We start from the raw sequence: 10,000 nt of genomic DNA on the forward strand, positions 1-10,000 counted from the left end.
CCAAGGTGCTCACAGATCTGATTCTAAAAGAGTCTCTTTTTCCCATGCTTTGCAGCTCGGGTTGCATTTCTGCTGGGTGGGCTGCTCCTGTCTCGACCCTCCTCCCTCCCGCCTGGCCTGCCTGGGCCTCCGCACCTCCCGGTGTCCCCGCGGCTTTGGAGTCCTTGGCCCAGGTGGGTCCTCTGAGTCTCTAGGGGGACGGGGGGCAAGTGGGAAGCGCCCAAGGTCTAGGAGCACTGGATGGACATGTAAGGCCAGTTGAAGCTGCTCCCAGACAGTAACATATCTCGGATGAGAGTTTCGATGGGGGTTTTACCTACCAAACGGACGAAGAAGAGCTGCTCGATGACGGAGGAGGACACAGTGCGCAGCGAGGGCAGTCGCAGCAGCAGTTTGCCGAAGCGGCTGGGCTGGTTGGGATACTGGCTCCTCACATACTCCTCCAGTGCGCACTGCGACTTCTCCTGCAGGCTCTCGATGTGGGCCGCATCCGACAGGCCACAGGCGTCTGCTCGAGCAGCCACAGGAGGGAGAGACAGGGAAAGGGAGCACACGGTTAGGCTGACAAGTAGCAAAGGCACAAACAAGCCTTTAATTTTTTTTTTTTTTTTTTAAGGAGAAAAGAAAAAATAAAAAAGAAGGAAACAAAAAAAGGAAAATTCACCCTCCCATACCTCTCCATCCCCTTCTTCATTCCCTTCTCCCCGGCCCTCAATACAATACAAATAAAAATAAATCAAACCCCCACCAAGCCTAGCGGAGCTGGAGAGAGAGGCACACACACGCAGAGGCAGCAACCTCTCTAGTCCCTTTGTTTTTCCTCTTTCACCTTTGGATTAAATAATGTACAATGCTGGAACCATGTTTGCTGTGCATAACAACCTGTCTTCCGCCTGCAGGGGAGCATCTTGCTGGCGGTGCTCATTAAAGGGGGGACTTTTGCTCCTTTTGCCTCTGATTTGGGGGTGTTCAGTACCCCTTAAAAAATATGCAGCCTGAAGGCAATTCTTAAATGATTCCTGGAGTCCTGTCAAACCCAAATGATCCCACTCAGAATTCTCAAGGAGAACCTAGATTGTGTAGTGAACAAACACATGGGAAGGGGTAAGGAATCATGGGCTGGCAATGCCTGGAATCAGATGAAGCCCATGCTTTAGCAATATAGGATTTGAGATCCACTATCTATGCAAGCGAGATCTCTGCAGCAAATCCTCAGTGAAGGTGTACATTTCTATCTATACCTTGGATCAAGTAATTGAAAATTGGTCACATCTCTGTAAGCTGTATAATAGTCAGAAAGAATATGACTCAGTTACTCCAGGCTGCAGAAAGGAGACATCTTCAGTGATCAGACAAAGCTAGGCTACAAGCAGCAGCTGCTGCTGCTTCAGAACTGGGGGGTGGGGGGGGTCGTGGGTGGTGGGGAGTTGAGGGGGACTTGAGGGAGATAAGCTTTTGGTGTCAGGACCAAGAGAGAGAAAGGCGCCCTCACACAATGACAGCACCTCAAAATCTGTTTGCTTATCTCATGTCAACCAAGGCCCGCCTTGGTCCTCTAAAAATATTTCAGGACAGCAGATTATACTGTATAAACTAACTAGAGGCAAGCAAAGGGCGGGGAAGATGGAATAAGAGGAATGGAGTAATGGAGTAAAGGTGCCCTCTCCTAGTTCAAATACCCACTTGTTTCTTGTATTAATAATAAATATTTTTTAAAAACAGGAAGATCACAGAGGAGCCCTTAGCCAGTCAGGAGGTTGACTAGAGATCAAAGGCAGAGTTTGCTAATATATAGATCTGGGAAGAAAATTCATGCATGGCAATGCCCCCAAATTGAGATTGTATAATTGTGAATGGGCAAGTGTGAACCTAAGAAGACACAACAAATGATTCAAAGCGAAACATGTGTCTGCTGAGTTTCTGAGCTTTCTGTCCTTATATTTCAAGAACTGGGATTTACAAAGCATTCTAACACCTTCATCTACAAGGCTATGGCCTCGAGCAAAAATACAAATAAAACTAGTGATAATTCAAGAACTTCTGAGGCAAGTCCCCTTTGACCTCAGATACAGACTAGGTTTCTCTCAGATGTTTAATTACTCCAGCCAGCCAGTTGGGTATATCCACACTGGTCTGATTTGGGAAGCCAAACGAGACTTTACGGCTAGCAGAGCCAGGGTGGCAAGAGCTCTGTGGGGCTTTGCTACTTAGAGAGGGGACCCTGAGTTTGGTCCTGCTTGCTAACCTGGCCTCGATGAATGACCCTCACTCAGACGCAGACACATATTTACATATAGCGTGCTTTACATGCATTATCTGCCTGGATGCTATGGATCATTCTCAGCCCCAGACAATGCAATGTGAAAAGGACTCCTTGGTACCCCAGCAGATTCTTTTTTTTTTTTTTTTTTTTTAAGATCCATCTGGCATCCCCTCAGGTCAGTAAAATATCTATCTGACATTTACGATTAGGGTCTCCAGCATACAAGGTCACTTCCCGACTCCCAAACAGGCTGCTCCAAAAGAGACAAGCCCAGGAAAAGCCTGCTTGGGCCCTGTGCTGACTGCTTCCATTTCTTCTCTCCTTTGGAGACAAATGTATGTAGCTGGGCCTGCCTGCCAGGTATCAGCCAGCCAACTCTGTGGCTTCCCTTCGGCAGGAGCCTTGGTTCTGGCCTATCTTCCCAGTCTGAATATTCGCTCACCCCTTTGCAACAGGATTCCCCCAAATGTGGACAGAAGGTATGTTCCCAGATCAACTGGGGGGTTGTGGTGACAAAGCTAGGTGACCAGGGAGTGTAATGCAGTACATATTTATGCTCCATGAGTTATACCCCAGATAAGAAAATGAGGCAGAATGTGCAAAATCCATGTCACACTTTTTATATGGTAGTGTCAATGTGGGAACTCTCAATATTTCTTCTACAGTATATGGAAAAGAAATTATGTAAATAAATAACCATTACTGCTCAGGCCCTCCTGGCTTAGCCTTTGTAGTGCAGAGAATGTATTTCATGTTGTGCATTCAGAAGAGTTTAGTGTTCAGGAAATATAGATGTAATCAGCTGCTATAACTAGAAATCAAAGTTATTATTGTGCTAAAAATGGATTTATTGTATTTATGTTAACTAGATGGCTCCTTTCAGAGAAAGTCTCATTTATTTGAAGGAATATTTAGGTGTATGAATTAATGAATTTTTTAAAAAAGTAAGTTCAGGTCACGACCTAGTCCTTGGATGGAGTCCAGAATATTAAGGATTAAACATACCATCCGGAGGCCAAATGTGAAAACCACCACGGGGGACCCCCGTGCCAGCTTCAAATACTTAGCCAGAGTAAACCACATTGGACAATATGTCTAAAACTGTCTTTTCCATCATTCAAAGTTTGCTTAAAAGTTGGATGACTTTGAGAAGGCTTCCCATGAATTCCCTTCTGGCTAGCAATCAAAACAAGTTTAGTCAAAAGTGGAAATGTGTTGCATGGGGGGTGGGGGTGAATTAATACTGACAGCTCTATTTCCATTTTCAGATATTCTGCTCGCAATTTTCCAACAAAATAATGTTATTGTTCATTTCTAGGCACTCCTCGCACCTTGAAGACTTGATTCAAGAAACTTCTTTGGAAAACTTTTTAAAGGAACACTTTTCACAGGAATGTTTTAGGCTGGTAAGTTAAAAGAAAACCATGAATAATTCCACAATGTTTCCCTGCAGACTGCACAGTCCTCACCTCTCTCTGGGAAAGGGCATGAGATTAACAAAGTCAAGGGGATTCAAAGAACCTTAGGGGGAGTAAGGAAAAGAGAGGGGAGACCTTTCCTGAGAAGACCTCTGTCCAGTTCCAAGTCACATTTCTGCTTCAAGACACCTCGCTGGATGAGATTTTGAAACCCCAGCTTCCCTGACACTGGCTTGCTTCCTGATGAATTTGGCTAAAGAGCCTGGTAGTAGAGAGCCAGCCAGGCCCCAGGCCTGCCAGAGCTGAAGCAGCCTGGTTGCTGCTTCCCAGGCTCTTTGTCACTTTTGAAAAACACGTTTCCATCAAGAAGACTTATTAAGACAAAATGCATTCAAACACCAAGGAGGCTATTCCATAAATCTTCCATTTGTTTTAAGGTTTGCACTTTATCCTCTTGGAAAGAATAACTCCCTCTCTCACTAGCAGACCTGCATTTGCACTGAAAGTAAAAGGGGGGCAGTCCAAGTCCATGGCTCTGGCCACCCTGCATACAAATGAGATGCTCTTGTCTAAATAAATTATCTGCTGTTCAGATCGATATTAATACTACATTTGCTACATTACAATATTGTGCAAATTTAAGAGTCATTTTAATACAATGTAAATACGATTCTTCACGCATGAAAGCCAAGAAATATTGATAGATTATACCGTTGCTTACTGTTCAACAAGGCCTTAGGAAAGGGATTTTGCCATCTCTGCTCATGAATGGTTTTAATTTGGCCATTGGAAAGCCTGGCTCTAGGATAGATTTATTAGGATGGTTTATTTGTTCTCTGAATGGAGGAATTAAAAACAATAGTGCCAATAATGGTGGTAAAACTGCAGCTAACCCTACTCACAGTGGGCAGGGCCCAAGATCCAGTCTAAGCAGCCTTCTCTCTGGCTTTGTTTCTATTTCCCCCCATTACCTGCTGTCCTGCGTGTTTATATATTTCCCTCTTGCAGGTTACAATAATAAAAAGCGGGCAATGTTCTCGGAGGCTCAGACCAGAGCCCTTCAAAGGAAACATTAATGCACTTTCCTGGAAGTTAATTTGAACCATCTATCATAAGCGAAATTGTTAGCATGCATGTTACCACTGCCTACACATAATTTGATATTTTTTAAGGCATTCTGTTAAATTTCCAATGTTTATGTGTTTTGCATAGCTTTGGAATTCATCTCTAGGCGGGGAATCCTCCTATACTTGCGGGTTCTACAGTATTGCTTTTGTTTTTTATCTTTCTTGTTTAGATCGAATCCTTTTTTTACGACCCTCAATAACCTCAGCTACTGCAAACATGAATGGTTTCCGATAAGGGAAAATCAGGCAGCAATAAAGCGGGGTTATTTATGATTTATTTGTGCGTATTCTTCTCTTTCCACCTCACTCTGTGTCTCCCTATGTCGGGAAACTCATCCAAGGAGCGTGCCATACAGGGTAAGACGCCACATTCCCACGTTCTCTTCCTTCCCTTGCCTCCCCCAGAAACGCTGAGCTCTGGCTCACCCATAACACAAACCACACACACACACACACACACACACACGCACACCCGCTCACTTGCGCAGCCAGACAGATCCACAGCACTGCCCCCCCCCCCAGCCCATCCTGGGCCTGTGACCCACAGCCTGTACATCCTTTCCCTCCCAGTACCACCCTGAGCCCCCCCAGCACTGCCCCCCCCCCCCACCGCCAGCCTCAGACACACACCCGCGGCAGCCGCGGTCCCACGCAAGTGTCCGGGCGACTAGGCCCGGCCACCCGCAGGCCACACCCGCGCCGCCTCGGCTCCCGCACCGCCGAGCTCCCAAGATGGCAGCTGCGCGGCCGGCTGGTCCCCGCGCGAGGGGTCGCAGACCCGGGCCAGGCTCAGTGTCCGGCGAGGGCCCGGCCCGCCCTGCACCCGCTGCGCGGGAGGCTCCAAAGGCCAGGCCCGGGCGGCGCGGGGCCTGCGCTCGCCGGCACCGCGGCCTGCCCTCCCCGCGACCGCAGCCTCACCTGACGTGAACAGCACGATGGCTTTGAGGCAGCTGTACTCGGCCGAGTCGACGTGCAGCGCCTTGAGCTTCTCCACCTGCTCCTGGAAGATGCGGATGTGGTCCATGAAGGCCACGACGCGATCGGCGGACATGGGCGAGGCGTGCAGGCCGGCGGCGGCCAGCAGCGGCGCCACGTGCAGCGGCATAGAGCACTGGGCCGCGTTGAGCACGAACAGCTCGCTCCAGGTGAGGCGTAGCAGGGACACCTGGTCGGTGATCTGCAGATCCGGGAAGAAGGGGATGTTGCGGGCCCACTCGACGGCGCTGAAGAGCAGGCGCGCGGCCAGCTCGCAGATGTTCTCGATGCCCATAATGTTGTTGGGCTGCATGCACTGGCTGCCGTAGCGCGACGTGGGGTAGGGCTCGGCGCGCAGCAGCAGCGAGATGTAGCCGGACAGGTAGCAGTGGCCGTTGAGGGGGTCCCCGTTGGTGAGTGCGTACTGGCCTGGATTGGGCTGGGTTGGAGGCATTCTTCCTCGCTGAACCGCTGACAAAAAGAAAGAGAGAAAAGAGGCAATGTGCATCCAGGGGGCTTGCGAACATTGCCGCGCCGCAGCGTACCCAACACAATGCAGAAGCTCTTCCCGCAGCCACACGCGACCCGCGCATCTTCTCTGGCTTGCTCTTACAGTCCACACCGCGAGGAGATCTGGGGTGAGGCCCTCCAGCTCCGCAGCTCGATGTGTCCAGCCATCGCCTGAGCCCCTGGCCACCTCAGCCCCGCCGGAACTAGGCCTGACTCCAGGGTCCCCACCCTGGCAAGGCCAAGAAAGTGCCACCCAACCCCTAAGCCACCAAGGAGGAACACAAAGATAAATGAAACCTCAGTCACCCCTTCAGAATGAAAAAAAAAAAAAAAAAAAAAATCAGAGATTAAAAAAAAGGCCAAACCGGAGGAAGGTTATGGTTCTAGACAAATGCCTAGCGGCCTCCTCATTTGCAAGCAAGCAGCGTTTTGCTGATAAAATGTTTCCATATTCTCTTAAAATGCTATAGAATAATTCTTAAAATAGACAGAAGTTGCATATCCTACTAACCACTTACAACTTTTGAGTAGAGAACAAGTATCCTGCACCCCTCCCTTCTCCCCTCCTCCCGGTCGCCTCATACAAAGTTCTCACTATTAAAAGCAACAGAAAATTGAAAATTTTCAAGAAAAAATGTTGAACTTACAGTAGCCAAACATTATTGAAAAAAGTGGGAAATATAATTAATGTCTGTCCTGTGCGGTGCCACTGCAACCTGCAGCCAGCTTTTGCCCAGTGAATGCACGAGCTTTCAACTGCAAAAACACTGGATTCATTAACCATCTGAATGCAAAACGTAAGCATGCTTTGAGTTCTTAAAGCTGACCAAAGTTTTTTTTTTTTTTTTTTTTTTAATGTGTATGTTTTACTTCAACAGTGCCAGCGTTTTAAATTGCCATGTAAACAAAGACAACTTTAGGAAAAGTTAGGGCTACTGAACTCTCCCCCCAACAAATTAATACAGCTATGTTCGTGTACATGTAGCTGTCTTATTTCAGGTTTTGCCCTATTTTCTTAAGTTTGCTTTGAATCTAATTTTAATACAAGTTCCAGTGCAATTTAAGCTCTTGAAACATAATGGCTAGAATACTTTTTTCTAATTATAGTTTTGAACTTGGCAGTTATTTTTCAATTAAGTGAGAGTACAATTTAAAGTTTTTTTTTTTTTTTTTTTTTTTTTTTCCAGATGCCTACAAAATCTCCCTGGAGCTAGAAATGAAGTAGTCATATTTGCCTGCTCCTTGAGATCTGAAGGAATTCAATTTCTTTTCTTCTGGCATATAAAATATAATTTTAAAGTCAATTACAAGAAAGAGTAATCTGCATTCTGCAAAATTGACTGGTTCTCTAATTTGACTATAAGACATCTTTAATGATTGTCAGGAGATAAACTTTAACTGTAAACGGCTATATATATTTATAAGAAAAGTACTGCATCTCTTGCCACATGAACATGAAGCAGATCCAAATACAACATCAAAAGTTGTGTTTTTTAAAAAAAACAAACCCATACAACACAGGGATTAAATGATGTGGAAGCTCATGCCAGCTGCAGTCTATGCATTATGGCCAAATCAGAAGGATCGGTAAATGCCGTTGTAAATTGTAATTTGTATGCAGTATTTAAGGAGAGGGTGGAGTTTGATGAAGAAATAAAACGAGTATCATGCTTTAAAAAAAATGACACAACTATGAAAGCACCGTTCAGTCACAAACTTTCCTTTCAAAGTAGAGGGGTGAAAACAAGGCCACAGCTCTGGAGGAGGCGGCCCCAGCTCCGTGAAGAAGAGAGGGAACCAGTGAACGGGCCAGAAGCCCCCCTTCCCCCCTAATTAGACCTACAAGTGCAATAAATCTCACTCCTCTTTTTCCAAGCTAAGCTTCCAAAAGGATGATGGCAGCAATGAATCTATGGTTCAGGGTACTCCAGCCCCCAGCCCTCCCCCATTTTAAATAAAGGGTATGAAGAGGTGGAGGGAAAAGTGGAATGAAAAAACACAGAAACAGAGTTTTCTGGAGGAAATAAGCACCCCTCCCCAAGTTCATGCCAGCACAGCCCCAAGCAGCCTCACGCACACGCGGGAAAGAGACACACACCAAGCACATCCAAGACAGAGGGAAGAAGGGGATTTTAAGCCACAGCTCACGATCCCAGGGACACAATCCTGAGCAGGCAGCGGGCGGGGTGGGGGAGCCGGGGAGATGAGCGCAGGCCGGGAGGGGGAGGCAGCGGCAGCGAGCTGGGGAGGGGGGGAGACGCCGGGGGAGGAAGGCAGCGGGGAGAAGGGAAGCTGGGACGGGCCGGGACCACAGGAGCCCCAGCCCCACACAGCAACCACCCGGGCGAGAAAGAAAGAAAGAGCCAGGGAGGCGAGCGAAGCGCGGGGAGAGAAGCAGAGAAGAAATATTCACCTTCCCGCCTCATGCCCACTTTGAGGCACTTCTTGAGGCGGCAGTATTGGCACTGGTTGCGGTGGTGCTGGTCGATGGGACAGTTCCTGTTGGCACGGCATGTGTAAGTTAAGTTCCTGCGGACGCTCCTCTTGAAGAAACTTTTGCAGCCCTCGCAGGTGAATTGGCCGTAGTGCTTGCCGCTCGACTTGTCCCCGCACACCACGCACTCGATGTGCTGCTGGCTCTGGCCCGAACCGGGCGGGCCCTGGCCCTTGTCCCCCGCCGTGCCGGGGGTGGCGGGCGCTCCGGGCTGGCCCGGGGTCTGCGGCGTGTGCGGCGCGCCCGAGCCCGCCTGCTGCTGCTGCTCGCCGGCGCCGCCGCCGCCGCCGCGGGCCGCCTGCGCTGCGGGGTTGGGGCCGCCGGGGTTGCCCCCGGCCACGTCGTCCTGCGGATCTCGCCAGCTGCTAACTACCATTGCCATATCTTTGGGCCCGGGGAGCGCTGGGGGGAGCCGAGCTGCTCGCCGAGGGCCGCGGGGCGCGCGGGCGCGCTGGGAGGGGAAGGGGAAGGGGAAGGGGGGAGGGGGAGGGGGCGGGGGGCCCGCCGGGCGCCCCGGGGTCGCAGGAGCCGAGCCCTAGCCGGGCACCGGCCGCTGCCTCCGCCGCCGCCGCCGCTGCCGCCGCTACTGCCTCGGCCGCCCCGCTGCTGCTGCGCGCCCGCCCGCCCTGCTGGCGTTTTGTTGTGGTTCCTGCTGTTTTCTTTCTCTCTTTTTGCAGCCCCCCCAGGCTCTCAGGCTCCCCCCCCAACACCCCTGCTCCCCTCGCCCGCTCCCCCCGCGCTCCGTTCCTGGGGGGGCCGCGCTCTCCTTCCCCCCCTCCCCACCCCCCGGCGAGCAAGCTCCCTTCTCTCGCTTTTTTCTTCTTCCCCAAGTTGCAAAATCAGAAATGGCACAGGCGGCAGCCGGGAGCGGCGCGGGGCGCAGCGCCGGGGGCGGCGGGCATGGGCCACGGCGCGCGCACACACTCGCCCTCCGCCTCGCCCGCACCCCCGCGCACACACACACTCGCACACACACTCGCTCACCCGCGCCGGGCGCCCGCCCGCCCGCCGGCCGCTCGGGCTACGCGCAGCGCGCGGGCTGAGCCGACATAGAGGAAGCCGGCGAGGGCGGAGGCGGCGGCGGCGGCGGCGGAGGAGGAGGTCGCGGCTGCAGGCGCCGCTGGAGCTGCCGCCGGAGCTGCTGCAGCGAGCGCCGCTGGAGGAGCCGGGGCCCGGGCGGGAGTCCGAGCAGGAGTCGGGGCCGCAGCCGGAG

General features: G+C 50.9%; 1 protein-coding gene across 2 annotated transcripts in view; it reads right to left on the minus strand.

Moving 5' to 3' along the window:
- Positions 1-10,000, minus strand: part of NR2F1 (nuclear receptor subfamily 2 group F member 1) — a 12,109-nt gene continuing 2,109 nt past the window's right edge. The window contains exons 1-3 of one of the 2 annotated variants that reach the window (XM_017514003.2): positions 8,707-10,000; positions 5,727-6,254; positions 1-508 (exon numbers count right to left, since the gene is read on the minus strand). The exon at positions 8,707-10,000 is cut by the window's right edge and continues 2,109 nt beyond it. In XM_017514003.2, coding sequence (XP_017369492.1) covers positions 228-508; positions 5,727-6,254; positions 8,707-9,169 — 1,272 coding nt within the window. In that variant the 5' untranslated portion in view covers positions 9,170-10,000 and the 3' untranslated portion in view covers positions 1-227. Of the gene's footprint in view, positions 509-5,726; positions 6,255-6,940; positions 7,084-8,706 lie in introns of those variants that run through there. The other variant, XM_037733289.1, reaches the window with a different exon arrangement.

The sequence above is a fragment of the Cebus imitator genome, unplaced genomic scaffold (assembly GCF_001604975.1).
Source record: "Cebus imitator isolate Cc_AM_T3 unplaced genomic scaffold, Cebus_imitator-1.0 Scaffold511, whole genome shotgun sequence".
NCBI lineage: Eukaryota > Metazoa > Chordata > Mammalia > Primates > Cebidae > Cebus > Cebus imitator.